Source organism: Lagopus leucura, unplaced genomic scaffold (genome assembly GCF_019238085.1).
Source record: "Lagopus leucura isolate 7727_CA_CO unplaced genomic scaffold, USGS_WTPT01 Super-Scaffold_100014, whole genome shotgun sequence".
Taxonomy (NCBI): Eukaryota; Metazoa; Chordata; class Aves; order Galliformes; family Phasianidae; genus Lagopus; species Lagopus leucura.
In genome coordinates, this window is record NW_024962268.1 from 2,390,811 (window position 1) to 2,411,584 (window position 20,774).

The 20,774-nt window shown below is 39.9% G+C and overlaps 1 protein-coding gene across 4 annotated transcripts in view; it reads left to right on the forward strand.

Annotated features, from left to right (window-relative positions):
* ARHGEF28 (Rho guanine nucleotide exchange factor 28) overlaps positions 1 to 20,774 on the forward strand; it is a 126,037-nt gene that overhangs the window by 42,840 nt on the left and 62,423 nt on the right. For all 4 annotated transcript variants that reach the window (XM_042875316.1, XM_042875318.1, XM_042875317.1 and 1 more), the window contains 4 exons: positions 61 to 241; positions 2,511 to 2,583; positions 6,428 to 6,474; positions 7,942 to 8,002. In XM_042875316.1, coding sequence (XP_042731250.1) covers positions 61 to 241; positions 2,511 to 2,583; positions 6,428 to 6,474; positions 7,942 to 8,002 — 362 coding nt within the window. The remainder of the gene's footprint in view (positions 1 to 60; positions 242 to 2,510; positions 2,584 to 6,427; positions 6,475 to 7,941; positions 8,003 to 20,774) is intronic.

The following is a 20,774-nucleotide window of genomic DNA, read 5'->3' on the forward strand; positions in this document are numbered from 1 at the left end:
TGTACTCACCCTACCTGCATGCAGAGCATCTACTGTGGCTCAACAAGCATTTTGTTCCAGTTTCCAGGGCAGCCGCTCGCCTGACGTTGCCAGGGTGGAGATCAGCGAGGGGGCCTGCATGCGCTTTGTGCGCTCGTCAGCAGCTCTGACACTGACGCTGGACCACACGGCCAAGCACTTACTGGAGTCAGATGTGAGGCTCTTCAGGAAGTATTTCTGGAACAGGCCGCTGCTCCATGAGGTAGGAACAGCCTGGCCCAGGGCTGCCACAGGCTGTTGGCAGTCATTCCTTGCTGTTCTCCATGAATAGCCTCTTAGTATGAGCTGCTTCTTTAACTTCTGGTAGTGTAATGAAGGATTACTGTTGTAGGCTTCTATTCAAGTAAATACAGCTCTTTGTGTTTATGGAGCTGGAGAACAAGAGATGTGGAGACCTTTATCAAAGCCTACTTTACACCCCAAGATGTTTCTTGTTCATTATAGACTTTCTGGTGAATATCTTCCCCTGAAATCTCTCTGATTACATTGCTGTTCTATTTGCCCTGATACTTTGAAAGATTTAATTTAGTTCCATTTTTCTTTGTGCTGGTGTAACAGTTGGGAGCTTTTATCAGATACCAAGCTCAGTGTATTATATGCAGCAAGAAAATACAGACTATGTACTTTTGCTGTAGAAGAGTTTAGTTATGATGGTCTGGGTCTTATTTTGTTATAAACACAAATTCTTAAGTAGAAGCGCATTACATTTTTGGATCAAGACTTGAAAGACTGCATGAAATATAGTCTTGTGTATATCTTCTGCATAATCTTGTATATGTACTGCCAGGAGTTTGATTTGTTCCAGTACACTTCAAAATAGAGGTGGAATTTATTGCTCTACTGGGTCTTTCAACTTCCTTATAGCAGACCATAAATGTCTATCTAGTTTGTTTTGTCTCAAGACTGCACAAATGCTCACATTGTTATTTTAGTTTTGGCTGAGAAAAAGACATGGACTAAACAGAGGAAACTTGTGCCAGTTAGGGTGTCATGGAGCACTAAATTTTCACACCAGAAAACCCCAACGTAGCTTTTTAGCCCCTGGTTGCAGGTACCTGTTGGCCCCTTGAGTATTCCTTATGTGTCTGAGCAATTAAAAACTTAAAGAAAGCTGATGGTAAGCTTGAGTCACCCATGCAGGAGATTTGCCTTCACTAGAAACCTTCAGGGGCTCTGCAATTCAAAGAAGTTTAAACTCTGAAGTTTTGTGATTCTGCTGGGCTGTATGGAGAAGGAGATTCTGAAGATGATGAAGACTGTGACATTGCTCATATGGTGAGCAAACTCCCCTAGGCTGACCCTTTGGAGGTAGTAGCATCTGTCAGGGAGGCTGCAAGGAGCACTCAAGGATTAGAGAAGGTTGAAAGAGGGAAGCAATGGGAAGGTGAGCTCTGTGGGGTTTGTCTTGCACCTCCAGCAGAGCTGTACATGGCCAGTGGAAGGGATCAGTTTGCTAGAGAAAGATGTCAGGATTAAAAGGAAAAGAAAAAGGAAAAGAAAAAGGAAAAGAAAAAGGAAAAGAAAAAGAAAAAGAAAAAGAAAAAGAAAAAAAGAGGACAAACCAGGATGATCATCCTAAGTGAGCAGGATAATTTAAATTCGGAAAAATAATTTTGTTGCCAGGTTTAATGATTTCCTGAGGGAAAGTTGACTTCAATAGCTTATTTCTGCCTGCTAACTGCAGGAGTAGGAAAGAGTCCTGCAAACCATCAGACTTATGGCAGCAGAGAAAAATATGACTGAGCCCACCCAGAGGGAGATGTAGGATTTGTAGCCACATTTTTTTGGGTGCAAAATTCAGCAGTGTCATCCCTGACTTCCTGTTTTGTGGTCTAATTACCATGCTGTTCTCTGCTGCTCTGTCAGGTGACAGATTCAGTTCTTAGTATTCAGCTCTAAGATAGTTCAGTCTGTAAAAGGGAAAGACTAAAAGCACTAAAACAGAGATGAACTAACTACATAAAAGGAGGCTCAGTCTGCTCCACCTCCATTTCTTACACTCATTGAATGTAATTGCTAAAATCAGGGACTGGACCTGAACCCTTCTTGCCCATGGAGTGATGTCTGCTGTGTGTGCCTGAGCAAGGTGTCAGCCCAGGAAGGAGCAGCTCCTGCACTGAAGCTGATTGTGCTGGGCCTGTATGTTTCCTACCAGTAAAAATCACTCACTCTGTAGGGGTAACATGTGGCTTCTGGGCCACTCTATGTAGTGCTTTGCTGTCTTTCTCGTGGAGAAGGAAGTTATGAACACTGAAGTACCAGTGTTATATCCCTCATATACTGTAAGCAGAGGATAATTTTCCTCTTCCTCTTGAGAAAGGGAAACTGCTAACGTATCCTGTGGAATCTCTTATCAGTCATTGCAGTATATTACTTACACTATAGTTATATATCTGATTTTGTGTCTGAGTTTTAACATAAATGTTGAGGGCATGAAATAAAATTACTATCATCTTCATTTTCTTTAATAGAGTATCAATTCAAACCAACTCGAGCCAGTGGAAGATCCAGAAATGCACTGCAGCACAATGAGCTCTCTAGAAGGTACAGTTTCTTATTCCATAATGTTAAAGTCCCTAAAAGCTCTGGAAAGTTGGCACAAATTCATATACCATCTATTCAGGAAGATCACATTTCATATGACATTAGGGACCTGTAAGTAGGTGACAGTGGAACATACAAATTAGGCACGATGAGAGATGTGCAAATCTTTACACTCCCTACAAAGCATTGATTTTCCAATACTGAACAGAAATTGTTCTTTAAAAAAATGTCATGGAATGTGTAGTGACTGGAAAGGTCTGAACAAAGTTTTTTGCAAGAGCCAGAAAAATGTCAGTAGATTCCAGGAGAGGGCAGTGTTTAACTGAATCAACCCTGCAGCCTGTGAACTTCAGTGAAGTATATCTAGTTAGTGAAGCCAGGGTTAAAAAAAAGCAGTGTTTTGTGTGATTAGTTTTGGGATTGAGTCCAGACTTCTTAATGTGGCAAAATTTCCACCTATTTCATTTAGACACTGAAATAAGCATTAGCATTTTGCCTCCATAAAGAATGCAAAACTGTACTTTCCAATTAGAATGCTGTTTTGTTGCTGGGATGCTTCCTTGTGTACCCTAAAGCAAGGATCATTTTACAGATAAAAAGGAAATACAACAAAAATACATTCTTAAACATCAGAAGTATGACAGCTGGGGTATTTATGTATGATTGTTAGGAATCAGTAAAAGTTTGCTATGTGGCTGGCACTATACATTGGGATGTAGTGGCTTGCTGAAGTAGTGAGCTCCATCAGAGGCTGTGCCCTGGCTGAGTGGTTGTACTGCATGCAGTCCTGAAATGATACAAGTGCCTGTATGAGCTCTTGTCAGGATTAGGACCAGGCTAGACCACAGTTCTGGGTAGCATCAGCTAGTAGCTTTCAGTGAGTGGCTGAACTCAATGCAATACAAAGTATGTGTCTCACTTTTACTATGAGGTATACGAATAACTGTGATGACACACGTGACTCTGGATATTCTTCTGAGATCTATACTCCATCCAGCATGATCTTCACACTACCCTTCATAGGTAGCACTAGTTTGGGCAGTGCAACTTTCAGGTGATAATTGGTTCGATGTTTTCACCAAAGGTGAAGGGGATTCTAGTTCATAGAATTGTTTGCGTTAGGGGGGTCCTTTAAATATCATCTCGTCCAACTCCCCTGCAATGAACAGGGGCATCACATCTATGGTACATCAGGTTGCTCAGAGCCCTTCCTGAATGTTGCCAGAGACAGGACAGCTGCCACCTGTGCGAGCAACCTGTTGTAGTTCCCAGTTGTGAGGATCCTCGTACCCTCTTCATGCTATATCAGGATCCACAAAGATGGTGGGAAACTTTTCTATTTGTATTTTCAATGGTAGCTATATAGTTCTGTGTCTTTATCGACCAGAGCTGGTTTTTGTTTTCTTTGGAAAAAAAAAAATCTCATTTTAGGCAAGAAAAGTATGCCACATTTGGATAGTAAACAATAAACCATACAAACTAGTATGAAACTGGCTTGGAAGTGTCAAAAAACAATAACAAGCCAATCAGACTTGCACCTTTTGCCCTCTGCATTATCTACACATACACAATAGTAGTCTTTAGCTATTGTTAACAGGCAGCAAAGTTATCTGAATTTCCTGTTTTCTATTTTTTTTGTTTACCATCTTTGTATCAACCAGTCCTTCATATTTATTTATTTATTTCCTTCTTTTTTCACTATTTACCACCAAATCCAGGTATTGCAAGTTCATTAATGATTGTTACTGGTGACAGTGTGGTTTATGCTCTCTAGCTCTCCACTGGCAAGCATTCAAGCAACCCAAATAGATTTTTTTCTGTATGTAATTAATATTGCTGGCTCTACAAGCACAAATGATAAGAAACCATTAATGGAGTACTTCTTATATACTTTGCTTATGTTCTCAGTTGCAGTCATTGAGCTCCTTTGCAAAGTGGCTGCTAAGCTTGTAACACTATTTAATGCATTAATGTCATGAGCAGGTAGCCCTCAGATTTCAAAACTGCTGCTGTTCCAAGTGGTTCTGCTATAGTACTGTTCCAATAGCTAGTCATTTCAGGATGGGCCTGAAGTCAAGACCAATAAGCCTTCAAAATACAATGCTATCAGAAGCCTTGAGCTTCCATTCTGTAGAGACTGCTAACAGTGTACTGCTTGTTGTGTAATGCGAATCAAATTAAAGCAGGGAGTCAGCAGTGAATCTCCCAGAGCAAATTCATTAAATTAAAATACATGAGTGATACATTATCCATTAGGATGAAGAACAAAATGTGAAGTAGATGGTGTTTCAGTTAATACAAGTCCACTTTGGGCTTTTTTTTTTGTTTCCTGACCCTGGAATTTGACTGAATGCTGTTATTTGGAGGCCTAAGCCATCTTCTGCTGAATAACTATAGCTATAGAGGAAACATACTTTATTCTGAGAGTTATTATTTTTCAGATAACAATAACAACAATAATAAGAATGATGGCATGTCAGTGCTGTAAAAAAATAAGTATCTGAGAAAACCTGGACATTAATTTTCCGGAAATGAGCTTTAAAAGTGCAACTTTTTTCCTCATCTACCAGTGAAGCCTTTAAAGTAAGTCTCTGATCACAGTTAGGAAAGGAATAGTCTGTTCTCTCTCACAGAAAGACGATACGTGGGATCCTTTGTTTGATGACAGCAGTGATTCTGTGGTCTGTGATGACAGTGTATTAGAGGAAGTTGATTTGTTGACTTGTGCTAGACCGCACATCCCTTTGGGTGCTAACACTTACTGCCACCACCCTTTATGCCACAATGTGACAATTAAGAATTTTTACTTTTCCCACTTCTGTTTTTTTAGCACACCTCAGAGAAGAAAACAGTTATGATGAGTAGCTAACAAATAAGGAGTTAAAACAGGGAGACAACATTACCTATGTGAGGGGGCATCAACAGCCTGACACAGTCAGCAGAAGCAGTGCTTCATGCTGCTAGTGGTGCATGTAGCCAAAAGCATAGCATTCCTTAAGGTGATCCCCTAAGCCACTGTGCATCGGTTACTGAGTCATAGTTTGTTTAATGATTTCCTGGAGATAGAGGATTGAGAGGGATTTGTGTAGCTGAGAACAGACTTGAACCTCAATTCAAAAGATTCAGTATAAAAAGAAATGTTTACCAGCATAGCTTTAGCTGTTATTACTAAAAATATACTTATTAAATGATTCTGTTCCTGGTTGCCTAGTGATGCTGGTGTTCATATTTGCATTCCTTTAGCCAGATTATTCCTTTTTGCTGTGTCACAGTAGCACTGGACTCTGTGTTTGGGCAAAACTTGCTAAATGTGATCCTGGTTTTGTGTATGTGTGTTTCTGAGAAGAAACTGTAAAAGAGAGAATGACAGAAATGAAGTTATTTTTCCCTTTCTTTGTGTGTGTTAAAATGTGAAATCTTGTTTTGGAAAACACGAAAAACCTTTTCAGGAAAAGAAGCAGAGTTTAAGTGTTGTTCAGAGCTGTTGCAAGGCATAGCACAAGAACCAATGTTTCTTTGAACACCATGGGGGTTAATCAGCAGCTGACTGACAAGTCACAGTGTTTTCCTAGCCTCTCTCCTTGTTTTCAATAGCTTGTTCATAACTGGCCCATGACAATAACATAGCACTTGTTGTGCTCTTAGCCTGCCCGCTGCCCACGGGAATGCTGCTTTGGGGGGATGCATGGGCTGCACTAGTCCATTGTTCTGGCTTGCCTGCATGTTTGTTTGCTTGTTGTTGTCCCTCTCCTGTTTAAAAAAGGAGAAAGAATAGCAGCAGAAACCAAAGCAAACCCAAACTGAATTTGCTTGCTCTTGAAGGCAAGAATCTTTGCTTTTACAGGTCCTGTGAGTTTGACATCTGATGACTTGTCCCAGGATGATGTGAAGGTACAGATTTCTCCTTATACAAATAACTAAGTTCTCTTTAGGCTCAGGAACAGCAACCTCTGCTTGCCTGAGCACCTCCCAGAGCTAATAAGTAAATGACTGCTGTGTGCCAGGTAACATTTCCTGTCCATTCCTATTCTGTGGGAATACTGCATGTGTAAATGGTTGTCATTTGAAGGATTCTGTTCTGTGGTTGTGGGCCAGAAAGCTGGGCCAGAGAAGCATGCTCAACTTTTGGACCATAAATTTCATGTTTATGGTCATTCCTAGTGCCTTCTAGCTCTTCTGTTAGTCTGTGGGGACAAAACCTGTCTCCTGTGAGCATGTACTTCATCCCAGAGGTGGAGTGGCTTACTGCACCTAGAGCAATCCACCTATGGTAACGTAATCCTTAACAGAGAAAAAATGTTTGCTGTAGGAAAAATGACAGTTCCTATTACCTTTTAGATGGAGCCATCTAACAGCTTTTGGGAAGGAACTGCATTTTTGAGAAATATCTTTCTTCTTAATCAACAGTATTTGAATCTTTTATTCTGCTTTTAACTTATATGTGTCTCTTTGTAAAACCAGAAAATCTGTCTCAGCATTATTTGGTTTGTTTGTTTGTTTGTTTTTCTTAGCACCTTTTAAAGCGGGATATTGATTATTAACACAATGAAAATAAATGAGAATGACAGACAAAATCTGGCAAAATCTGGTAGAGGTACTATCTCTTCATGCTCAGTGACTATTGATTTTTTTCAGTAACGTTTGAGCTTTAGAAATGTTGGACTGCCACTTCTGTTGCATCATGATTTTGAATATGATGTCTGTAGTTGTTTTTTGAAGTGCCAGTTTAAAGCAGTTTGGCCATTTCTTTGGGATTCAAGTGCTGTTAGTATTATCTTGTATCATCTCAAAATGGTGTCTCTGCATTTTGCATGCATTTTGGAGATTATGCAGATAATGTACATTGAGGCAGACTGTGGCAGCTCAGAAGTGTTACTAGGAATTAAAAGGTTCTGGTATTCTATTAATTGTCTCTTATTTTGAGATAGCAGAAGTGCTGTAGTTGACACTACGAAGGGTGAACTACCCTATAATACTTCTGTAGGCACAGGCAATTCAGGCATTGAAGATGGACCTGTCTCAGAAATGACTTTTTCCTCCAGACTGCTGTAGTGGCTGCTCTACGGACAGCTAAATTTTGTAGGGGAAGAATAGGCTGAAATCTGGAGTTTGTGTGGAAAGTAGTTTGGTCTCTTCTTCGATGATGCATTTGAACCTGTAAGGTCATCACTACAGTTCATTTTCATTAGTCTGGGAGCAGCATGCTGTATCTGTTGCCTTTTTAAAAATGGCTAAAATGAAATAACTGCTGCTTGACTGTGCTTGAACTGAATTCTGAAAGCCTGATGCACATCCTACGACTAAGTGCAAATGTAACTAGTCATCTTCAAAGATTTAACTGATGTTTTCTCTTTCTAGCCTTTCCATGGTGCTGTGGTTCCTTGTAAAGAAATTGAAGATAATGTCCTGTTAGACGCAGGTAAGAAATAATTAACCATTTTGAATTCCAGAGAGCTATGGATGTGTGCTGTGATGCTGAACACACGCAAGGTGGTGTTTTTAAGAAGTCTGAATGTCACTGACATTGCAACATAACTTGGCAGAAGACCAAATGAATTCTATCTCTGTATGCTTCTAGTGTACATATGTAGCATATGCAAGAGTATCACGGTAGCCTCGAATTTTTTCAGCAGTGTATTAACTGTTGTATGAATTACAGTCTTGAAAACTATTTCTAATAGAATTGTAGAATCATTAGTGTAGGGAAAGACCTCTAAGATCATCTAGTCCGCTGTCAACTGTCAGCCCATCACCAACATGCCCACTAACCATGTGCCTCAGTGCCACATCTCCACAGCTCTTGAATGGCTCCAGGAATGTTGACTCCACCTCCTCCCTGTGCAGCCTGTGCCAGTGCCTCATTGCTTGTTAAGAGAAATTTTTCCTAATGTTCAACCTGAACCTCCTCTAGTGCAATTTGAGGCCATTACTTCTTTATCTGTGGCTAGTTATCTGGGAGAAGAGTCTGACCTCAACCTCAGTATAACCTCCAATATAGTCAACATATGTGACTGTATATTAAATGAAGCACGTAGGAATGTGTAGACAGTGCAAAGTGTAGAGCCATAAGGGCTCTATCATACTAGGAGTGTGTATTTAGGAAATGAAACTCACAATGGAAACTTGAGTGTTTTCAAGTTTGTCATAAGCTCCAGTGGTGAGGTGCATACAGGATCTCATGTAAGGCAAAGCAGGGAGGAAAAAGATGAGGACCTGAGCTCCACCTCTGGAGCTGCTGTGCCAGGCAGAGGCTTGCCTGTGATCCTGTGCTGAGCCCAAATGATGGCATTTCAGATTACCCACCTGCAGGCTCCAGTGGCTGCAAAACAAAGGGTTGCTGTGTGTTCGTGTGCATGAATGGAGAAATTATATGCTACAAATGGGCTGGCATCAACTAAGAGGCGTGTAAGGTAAGAACATGGGTTACTTTAACAATCTCTCATTAAAATCATCATCTAGCTCTCATATTTTCTAATTGTAGTTAGGTCGAGCGCCTGTACTGCATCAAGTCCATAAGTCCATCATGCTGGTCTGTTCTCCTATTGAAGGAATATGGGAGCTGCATAAGGGTATTCAGTGTAGCAGTGAAAATGTTTATCCTGCATGGTTATCCTGCCTTCAGTGCTTTTGTGAATAGCACAGGGTAGCAGTCCTTGTCTTGCACAAAAACACAGTGCATATGCTTGAGATGGTAGTGCCTATATGATCAAATAGTTTTCATCAAAGAAGACCAAAGTGTTGGACTGGATCTCGGCATAGGAGGGAGTGGAACCATTGGGGAGTGATTATGGTTTACTAATCTGAAGCCACATCAGCTCCAGTCTCAGCTCTAGTTGCACCATCTGGAGAGGGCAGAAGATAGCTGAAAATCTGGCAGAGTAGAAATTCTCCACCCTGAAATCTTAGCTGATAGATCTCTTTCTTACCCTTAAATGCCTTTTCCTTCTAAGGCATCATTTGCACAGGGTGGGATGTGACAGCTGGAACAGGAGCCAGGCCCTCTGGCATCAGACCAGCTCTCACTCTCCTCTTGGATGCTTGAATGGGAGCTGCAGGCAAATCCTGGGTCCTCTGCAGAAAGCAAGCAAGAGCCTTTGGCCATGGTTCATACAGCTAGTGAGGAGTGGAGAAATGTAGATTCTCAAAGGATCTTTTGGTTGAAAAAAATATGTGCACACAACTTGGATCAAGATTTATGCGTCTAAAATTTGATATATTACTTAGGTCTCTTATGTACGTGTAAAATTCAATTATAAATATGTAGGTGAATGTGTTCATATATATCTCTATGTATGGATGTGTACATGTAGATCTTTTGTCCTTAGCATATGCTCAGTTTATATTAAACTCAGAAGGCTTACCTATTGTACCTCCCATCTGAAAATGAACCTATCTTCTGTTTTTTTGTGTGTTTTTTTTCTAAATTATGATTACCTTTTAGTATACTTAAGAGATTGACTTCTATGTGGTGAACCTTCAGTAGTCTGTTCTCCTTGTTTTAGAAGTAAATTGGCATAGATGAAAATGTGCTCATCTCACATGAGGACTGGAGCATGGGCCTCATTGCTGGCTATGTCTTGTGCTTTCCTCACCTATCTTCTATCAGAGTACTGAGCTTGGCTGAAATGCTTACAGTATAGACATATGGTGAGATTTTGCTATTGACATCAGCAGAACCTGGAGGGCTTCCAGTCTGCACTGTGTTTGAGAGCTGATGAGTTTGGAGTGCAAACTGGAGAGTAAAGGGGCTGCCAGGAGTGCACTAAAAGGTGGAGGTAGGGAGGGACAAAGAAGTGTGGAAGTAGGGTTTGATGACAACCGAAAATGTATAAGTTGGCTAATGCTGTTTTTATTGGTTTGTTTGAATATAAAAAACTGTATAATCCTTTAACCTGACTCACATAACCATACTGCTAAATTTTATAGTTTTATTACTGTGGGTTGTTTTGAACTACTATTTAAAAACTTGTTTGCTTGGCATTGTTGTTAAATGGCAGCATGTTTGTCAGGAAGGGCACACAGTGGGGAATAAGCAACGAAATGGAAGTGGTTGTCAGTGGGGGAGAGGAAGCGGGAAAACAGCTAAGGGGGCTGAGTAAAGAAGAATGAATAGAAACAAGCAAACTCTGGAATCTTACTGGGAAGTTGGATGTGTAAATCAAAGAGGACTTCTAAAAGCAAGAACACCAGCACTCTTTGAATAAATGTGAGTTTGTCTGCTGCTTCTCTCTGCTTTTCCCATATGGTTTGAGAAGCCCTTTCCAAAGATCCAGGAAGGGTTCCCTGGTTCCTGCTGCCTATTTTCTTCCCCACCTTTCCCTTTCAAGCATAACTGCTGTGGCCCTTTCCCAACACCCAACAAACTTTTGGGGGTATATCTCAGGGGTGCTTGCAGAAGTTGGTAGGGTACTGATAGGGTTCCAGCTTGTTCCTTGTCTTCATCTTTGGTTTGGGACTTGGCTGCCTCAGGCAGTGTTCAAGTTTCAGAGCTCAGTTTTGATAATAGCTCCCCTTTGCCTTTGCTGCACAAGAGGCTCCAGTCATCCTAGGTGGAAGGTACACTCAGTGGTTCCATGTTGGTGGGTGCTGGGGAGGAAGGGCGCATATGGGAAGCGACATGATGTCTCAGATGGGGGAATGGGACCAAACTGTGAGCACAAGAGGATGCTAGAGCAGGGCAAACAGTGGATTACACACAGACTGTTGAATTCAATGCCAGTGTCACACCTGCCAATCTTCTTTCCTCTTTCTACTGGAAGTTGTTAGAGATCTGTTTTGTGTTTAGAAGAAAAAAAGAAAGAAAAAAAAAAAGAAAAAAAAAGACTTTTTTTCAGTGAAAGAAGACACAAAGAAGACACACTGGAAAGATTGAGAGAGGAGAAACAATATCCAGTTGGGGAGAGTGAATGAAATAAACAGAAAGGGAAGCAAGAAAAATAGAAGTTTTTTTCTCTTTCAATGTTAAGCATATGTGTTACTGCCAACCATTGTCATCTTCAAGAGTAAGCAGCCCTGTTCACTTTGGAATAGACTCTAGGAGGTGGCAGCTGAATGCTGTTACTATTGGGCATGTGACGATGTTAGCAGGGCAAGTGTTTTTAAACAGTTATAATTCCTTCCTGTTTTTCATAGCCAGTTTGGAAAGAGGATGTTCTTACGGCCATTTACAAAGCTGCAAAGATTTCTTTTTTCCAACAAGAAAAATCTAAGCTCCTAGTTTTTCTTCCAAGAAAATATAACTTCAGGAAGGCAGGAAAATTTTTCAAAAATATTTTTCCTGCTCTTGCAGTTACAGTGTCAGTGACCTACTGGTGTCTGTCTAATCTATTCTGTTTGCTCTGCTAGCAAAAGTGAAAAAGTTTTGCAAGCAAGCCAGGTTTTTCACTTTGGGAGATAAAAATACCGATGCCAAGTTTTTGGCAGTTCTGTGTATGTGGCCAGGCAGCTTCGAAACATTTTTAGTAGAATCTGTCCTTTGATTTTCATGGTTCCTCAGAAATCCCAGTCTAACCACAGATCGGTTTAAGGAACAGAACATAACAAACTTCTTCTCTGTGAAAACCAGTAGGACGGCACTGTAATCTTTAGAGAGTCTGGTTTTAATATTGCTTTTTTGTTCTTTTTTAAATTAGATTTCCTTACCATGATTCGTAAGACTTAAAAGTTTTTTTTTCATAAATACAAAGAAATTGCAGCCTTTCTATCTGGAGCCCTGCTTTCATACAGCTTTTATTAGGTCTTCAAAATGATTAGTTCTACTGACTCAGGTTAGATATTTCAGTTCTGTTTTTGTTTTTTATTTATTTGCTTGTTTGATTCTCTGTCTTTTTATCATTTGCTTTTAGGTTTTAGCATGAGATGAGGACACTGCAATATTAAACTGATTGGAGATGTGCTGAAAAAATTCAGGAGTATTGGTTTGCAGTAAAAGGAGACTCTTTATACATAAAACTCATTCTTACTGGAAAAGTAGTTGGTTTGAAAGTTGTGAAGAAAAATGCTGTCTGAAGAAAACTGCAGTTACTACTGCATCTGTCTTATAATGACTTTGTGGGGCTTTTTTCGCTGTGCAAAACCTTTGCATAGTTCCTTGCATCTTGGGGAAGAGAGGCTTAACTTGGGGCTGGTACTCTTTCAGAAACAACCTTTCAGCAAGATGTGGTTGGTTCTTGTTTATTTCCGTAGATAAAGCATTTTCCTGCTTGTTTGAACTTGAACATTGAAGATGGCTGAATAGTTGAGACTTCAGAAGTTGTGGGAAGTAAAGTCTTCCTGGGATGTGAGCCTGAAGTAAGCTTAATTAATAAGCTGTGGAGAAATCTGGAAGAAGCAGCGTTAAATGTTGAAACAAGCTTGCTCTTATTTCTTTGAGTTTCCTCCACTCTTGACTTTCTGAGACATTGTAATTCAAGTTAACCTCAGAAGGAAGACAGAAAGAAAAATGAACAAACTACAAACATGTGCTGTCTGGCTTCCCAGAACTCGTCCTCTCTGCCTAAAATCGAAAACAAATTTGCTCAACAAAATAATCCTTCAAAAAGAGGCTTTTTTTTTTCCTGGTGTTTAAATAAGCTCTTTCGCCTGTCTTCTGCCCAGCTCATTTCATGCTAACGCAAATAAACAATCTGGGCTATATCTAATTCAAATCTTCAAATTTGAAATAAATTCCAGAAATGCATTTCGAAGAGAACAGTTGTAGTCTTGAAAATGCGCAGATGAACACACTTTCAACTTTTTTCCTCCTTGAGAATCAGCTCTGCCACTGAAATCTTTCCTGAAACATGGAAAACTGAATTTAAATGGAACGAGTCTTTACTGACCTTTTTGGCAGCACAGCCTGCCAGCATAATTGTAGACTCAACAACCAAGTCACTGGCGAAACTTCATTATGAGCAAGGTCCAATTCAAACTTTGGTATGCTTTCATGTATGGCCATGTGCATTCTCTGTGTTACCTGGGCTTGTGCAGTGCTCCGTGCAGCAGAAACCAGGAGGAGATTTCTGTTGACTCTAGCCCTTACTTCTCAAATTTTTGCAAATAAACTCAGGGGACCTTTTCATCATGGTATGAGACAAACAGCAATGGGCTTTTTTGTCTACATTTGACTGTACATCCTAGCTGCCCTTTTGGTGTGACTAGATATGGACAAGAACATTCAGTCAAAGTATCTCTTTATGTGCTTTGTTGGAACTGATTAGTGATTGTTTCAGGAGTCAGGGCATACTGACCGCTGTCGCATGAAAGTATATTAATGAGCTTGTTACCCTTCACTGAAATCGTTACCCTGAACCACATCAGGTGAATGGTACTGGTTTAAAAAAAAAATGGAGAAAGCATGAGTGAGTCATGAGCTAGACTTCAGAAAACTCTGATTCTGAGGAGCGCTGTGAAACCATAGCAGCAGTACAGTAAATTGGCTGACATGCAACTTTTGGGACAAAGGCAGTGTATTTGTCCAGTGATTCTTTGGAACTGGACTCAGAGTTGGGTAGAGGTGGTGCTTTGCCTTAGCTGGGTAGAGTGAGCACTTCTTCATCCCAGTATCTTGGGTGTTCTCCACAGATTTTGCAGTATAGCTTTTGCAAACCTGGTTATTTTAAATTTTTAAAGGTTATTTGCTCCTTTAATTTAGCCAAGAAGCAACATTTAACTATCACCACTTAAGAACAGTTGCTTTTCAAACAAAAGATAAGTATTGGTAATAGGTCTTTGTAGAGCAATGCAGCTTTCACTGAATATCAAAAGCATGGTGTTTTTAACAGGAAAATGTTGTTCTTGTCATGATTATTCTAATTGCAGCTGTCAGCCTACTGTCAGAGAAAAAAAAATATAGAACAATCATAAAAATTTATTTCATAGTTCACATACTAATTAAAAATGTATCTTTAGTGTACAGTTTATGAGTAAGGTATAAGTTTAGATGGCATGTTCTCCTTTCAGTCTGGATGGTTAATAACTCTGTGCTTCTGTGTGTGCTGTCTGGGGTTAGTAAAATTATTTGTCCATGTGGAAGTAAATGCAATGGAGCATTAAAGTGCTCTGACTGGCAATCTAGCTTGAAGCAATCCTAAATGCAGTGCACGCAAACTGGCTCTGCTTCTTCAGTAGCCTGCCATGACTTGAATCCTTCAGTGAACTTATGTATCTATGTACAACAACATTTTTAGAGGCAAGCCAAGAGTTCTGCTCTAACCAAGCAAGGACTGTGTAAACCTACTCTCTTGGTTTATACTAGTGTCCAAGAAATTGCACAGTGAAAGAAATAAGGCAATGAAAAATCAATCCAAATTTATAGTTTCACATTTATTTTATTTTCCATTGATATTTCTGATGTCATGATAGACATATCACTGGTAGGAGATGCTCATTGCAGAAAAGGGACCTCTGTATTGGGTAGGTTTTGTTACTAGGTGCTTGAATAGAAAAGTGAAGAACACTCAGAAAAGATGCGAGTGGTAGATGAGGGGACTGAGGGTTCAGGATCATTTAATCTTATAACAGCTTTGATGAGTTTGCCTTCACCCAGGGGTATGCTTTTCTGTAAACTGGTGATGAGAGGAAGAGACTCTGAGATGTTAAATACTAATGCTTTTTCATTCTTTTGAAACCACTACCCTTGTAGCATGAAATGTATTTGCAGTGGGATGTCTGCGGTGCAGGAAGGTCTCCAGTCCCCCTTCCTCTCCTGTGGTCTTCCTTGCTCCATTCTGCTCACAAGTGAGATGGGACAGGGAGCTTGAACATCATGCTAACGACAGAGATGGGATTGATCAAATACTATCAAACTTTGGACAGTGATGGTAGCCACTGAATGCCTGCCTGTACCTTTTGGAATCTACTGCTGAGAAATACGTATTCCAAGCTGCTGTACTGCCTATGACCAGCCTTCACAGATCTCTTTTTCTTGTGCACAGAATAAGGAAATAAATACACTGAAAAAGACAGTTCTGTAAACTAAATGCATGAATCACCAAACAGTAAGAAAAATAATAAAAAGCAAACTGAGGAGTCCATATGTCAAGATCTTAAGGATCTCGACAATGTTTTTGTGTTTTTCAGTGTATTTATTGATGGTTTGGGAAAGGGAGAGGGGGAAGCAACAGAGATGTGACAAAGTTTTCTAGCAGATCTAGTCTAAAGTTTCATAAGGAAGACCAAAGTGTTTGGAAGAGATGGAAGGTGGTAAAACTTGTGTAACAAGCGGGCCTGTTTGAACTGTGGTGCTGTTGCTGAAAGCAACCTGCAAAATCACCCTGTAATTGCTTTGGGCAGGTGGAAAGAGCATTTTGGTTGGAGTGCATGGGATCTGGCTGGTGGCGTTATACTTTCAGTCACTTTCATCTGCATCTGCTGAATTTTCAATACAGTAATGAAGTCTCCTGTCAGGCAATGAAAATGTTTTGCCCGGGTGGAATGGTAATGTGTGGTGATGATGTTGTCATGGAAGTGACAATAGTAAAGCCACACATGCCTGCTGATCATACAAGTTGCTGTTGAGGAGCATATAGCTCTTTGTATGGTATCTTTCCTTGTTAGAGGCTTCTCCAGTTTTTGAAAATGATTGCAGGCCATGTTAGTCCTGGGGCAGAATCAAGCTGAAGGAAACCAACTTCATTATTTAATATTGGGGAATAACGTCTAGAACAGATGACAGTGCATTTCTGACAAAGCCAGCACAAGCCATTCTTATTACCCCTATCAAGGCTGGAGATGGTCAGCATTTGTTTCTGGACTTGTTAGCCCTGCATAGCTCTGCTTTCCACACAGTGTAGGTCTGTTCTCCATCACATGCAGATCTGCTTTCCATCTGCAAAGGGGGAACCTAACTCAGAGGGGTTTTCTCTGTCTGTCCTGCTGGAGTGAAATTCTAGCCATGGGCCTGATTTAGCAGTATTTCAGAACAGGCCACACAGTACTGTGCCATGAAGCTCTGCATGCTCTGGAGCAGTCAGGGTGCTGTTCCATGCAAACTGCGGGTAGTAGTGACATTCCAGTACTTCCTTCCATCTTGCTGTGAGCTGATGGAGTGGTCAGACAATATACAATAGACTGTAATGTCTCTGAAAAACATTTTTATCATGCGGGTGTGTTTTGGCTAGCTTTGGGTGAAAGAATTTAGAACGTTACATTAGTATTTATCAAAAGCATTAGCCTTAGGTAATGTGCACAAAAAGCATTTGTTCTTTATCTTCCCATCTATACCTTGGTATACATAATTGAAAACATTTTTAAAGAATGATGGAGTTAATATTTTCCATTCTAGAAAGCTGCCAGATCTCTGTGCCAGCTGCATGCAAATGCCACCACTGAAATGCTGCCACTTTGGAAATGATGAGTGGCAGGTGAGACATAGATTGGATCATCCCACAAAAGTGCAAGAATAGGAAGAAAAATATTTTTATCTGTAGACTATAAGGCAAAGCCCTTCTTTATGGCAAAAAGCATCGTGAGGTCTTTAATGACTGCATAGAGGAACACTGTGGGCCAGGAAAAAAAAATCTTTCTTGAGGCCTCAACAACACACATAATGTGAGTGGTATTCAATTAACCCTACAGAAATAGGGGTTAATGTTGATAGTTTATCTGCACTTCTAAAATGCCATTGACAAATTCACATATAAGATCCTATTCATAGAAGATTATAAGAAGCATGTAAGACCTGTTCAAGAGGGAATATGAAGCAGGAGTAAGTGATTAAGTCTTTGTCACTGCAGAACTTTAACAGCTGGATTCTTCACATGTTATGTAATAAGGTTGATGTTTAAAAATTACTTAGCAGGTCTCAATTACTCATTCGTGTTAGGAAGTTCTAAAGTAATGCTGCTAATTTAAAAGCAGGGCATAGCTGAACAGCCAGTGGAAACTTTATTGCAACAAACAGAGACCATTCAGAAGAATAAATGCCTTGGCATGTCAAATATTTTAATGCCATTAAACACATCAGCTGCATTTCCAAATGGTGAGAGTTTTGTTCAGTTCTGCTTATCCCTCCCTGGACTAATTTGAAGTGCAGAGAGGCCAGTGGAAGTGAACAAATGTATTTTTCTTGATTGTGTAAGTGAAAAAAGACAGTTGGCCTGTGTAGAGAAAAAGTTAACATTTTTCATGGACATAAGAGTGATTGCCAAAGTTGAAAGGTGAGGAATTTTAAAGCCAGTGTAAAGCATACGGTGCTCTTTGAATGTAAATCCCAGTTCTCACACAGAGTGCTGCCCCGAGTACATGTCTGGAACTGAGGTTTTTATTCGGGTTGGCATTAAACATGCCTGGTGAAAGAATGAACAAGCTTGGTTAGGGCGAACTGATGTGGACAGGGGAAATCCTTAGTGATGAAGTAGCCGGGAAGACATTTTCTAAGCAAGCAAGTTATCTAGCAAATATGCTGTGTCCTTCCCTTTTTTCTTAATCTGTGGCTGCAGCTGGAGGTAGGCAGAGGCTGCAGAGTGCAGGTGTGAAGAAGTAGATCCATCCCTACATTCCCATGCACCCTAGGGACTCATCAGGAAAGCTCCAAGCTGGTATTCCAGGGAGCCAACATATATTAAAGTGGATGCTCAAACCACGGATTTATATCCTCTATGTATTCTCAGTCATGATTGTCTGCTGTGATTCCCTAGGACTGTTAATTATATATATAAATCAAACAAAGTCTATGGGAGTGTCTAATTTTTAAAGTGAAAGTCTAAGGCTTTGAGCGTCTGGGGCAAATTACTCTTTCCAGGCCTAACAAAGCTGGCAGGACTTCAGTTAAGGGAATGGCAGAACAATGATCTGTTTCAACTGTGCTTTGTGCAATTTGTGTACTTCATATAAAGTGTTTGTATAATAATTATTTTGTCCCTGAAAATCTGACAGATACTTTTATAATAGGTTTTGAATTAAGTTTGCATTTGAATCACGCGATCTTCTTTCAGCACATACGTTATCTCCAACTGCAGTGTGGATTGTGGAATCACTTGAAACATACTAAAAAAAGTGGCTGCAGACCTCAGCAGCCTGAAAAATAATTGAAGTGAAGTAAGGAATGTTAACAAGCTCAAATGTCATAATCTTCCAAAAACTGATATTTAAGTTGATCCACATTCCCTCTCCTCTTTTATGTGGAGCACAAAAGCGCATGCATTGTGCAGTAACTAAAGGAAATGTTTAGTGGAGCTGGTTAAGAAAGACTGGATATGTTATTTTTGCTTTAGGTCTTGTATAGTGCATTTGAGCCTATTTAAAAAATGTAGTTTGTGTAGTGCAAAGATGTTGGGGGAAGGGATAATGAGTTCCTACTGAATACTAATTGCCTACAAGTTGTTCAGGGAGAGTTGTAAGAATGGAGGATTTGTTGTAAATCAGTCACTAGCTGTATTGTGCATTGCTATGAGGTGAGACCAGCACTGTAAGGGTGCCAGCTTTACAAAATCCTTATGATTCACAGTCTAACACAGTGATTGTGTAAAGCAGAAAATACTATTCAGACTAAATATTATTGGAAAGAGAACTCCCCTAATGACACTGTAATCTTTCTATATAGCACTTAGCTTTACACTCATTTGAGCTAGAAAGATGGGAGCAACAGGCTTTTGAGTGGGTTATTGCTGCTTTCCAGCTGCAGCATCCCAAGGTCTGCCAAAGTCATAAACACTGTGAGGGGAGGCATTGCTTGCAGTAATGTGGGGTCCAGCACGTAGATTAGAGTTCTTAGCTTTCTGTTAATCTTTGGCTTCCAGCATTTTGCCTATCTTCAGTTTGAGAGTTTTTGAAAATCCCCGTTTTAACATGGAAACAAAGCTTTGAAAAAGCTTGCACTGGTTTGTTTACTTTTGAGACATATTTTCTCATTCCTTACTCAGCTCTTATTGTTTTCATTTACATCAAAATGGAAAGGTGAGTTAATGATTCATTGGCACACAATGACCTCTCAAATAGCTCTGGACCAGGATGCAACAGCTCTACTCAAAAAGCTCTCATACTTTAGCCTCCTTGCTTCTGCCTTAATATTTGCAGCCTGATCTGTCCACATGCCTGGACGCCTGAAGAGAGCAAACATTTACAGCTTCTCCCTCCCCTGTGTTTAGAGGGCAATTTGATCCTTCTTTGTCTGTTCCTTTATTTTACATCACTCTTAGACTTGCTATTGAGAACAGCAGAGTGCAACTTTGAGAATCTGCTTGCTGCTTATTGAGCAAAAATAATGGACTCAGACTCTGATTCACCTTTTAATTACTCTTGGCCTTCCCTACCTAAGATGCGGATTCGAAGAAGGGCATCTAAACAAGGTAGAAAAAACTGTCTTCTTTTAAATAACTTTTGCTTTCAAACTCCGCCTGTTTTTCAGCCTTTGGTTTTGTGCAGGTGGCTATCAACAGCTATAAAGAGGTAGATTTTCTTCTTATCAGAAGTCTACCTCGCTGTTACACTTTTGTAAATAATGATACTGGAATTTGTTAGATAAGAAGTGTTTCCTCCGAATTCTGTACAGTTCATTAAAATTGTTTTTATTTCTATACTCTCTCAAAGTTTCTTTGGACTATATATGTTGTTTTCACTAAACAGTTTGATGCTTCCAGTTTGCAGAAGGGTGTTGTAGCAGCTGCAGATAGCTCTGCTAGTTACAGTTGTTTTCATTTAAGGGAATTTTGTAACTCAAATATGTCTCAACAGCTAACAGGAAACCTTTTTAATTATATACAGAAATCTGATCAGGGTGAAGATGAAAGTCTTGCTTTCTGTAAAAGAAAAAGATTTCAGGGTCAGTCACCCTTTTTACAAAAATCCTGGTGCAATTAGTTATTGTCCTTGGTAGAAAAGCTTCTATGAGTTAAGCATTCTAAGTGTTGCCAATACGATACAGGCAGTTTTAAGGAGGTTGAAAGGCTCTGGGCAACAAATTTATGTAAGGAAGAATTAGCACTGAAAGTGTTAATGAAGACAGATATTTTTTCCTGTGTTTAGAAGTGAAGGAACGGAGTAAAATGTTAATTTATAATTCCTTCAATAAAATTGCTTTTTTGTGTGTATTTCAGAGAAGGAAAGGAAAATAACTTCAGAAAGGGAAAAGAACAAATAAGAGAAGCAAAATCCATCAGTGTCGTTAAAGTCAGTGAGCCAAGAGAACGGTGTTGTTTACACAGGCTCAGACTTTGACCTTATCTTTTAGAGCAAAAAACATGTACAAAATGTACAGCATTTACAGACTTTTT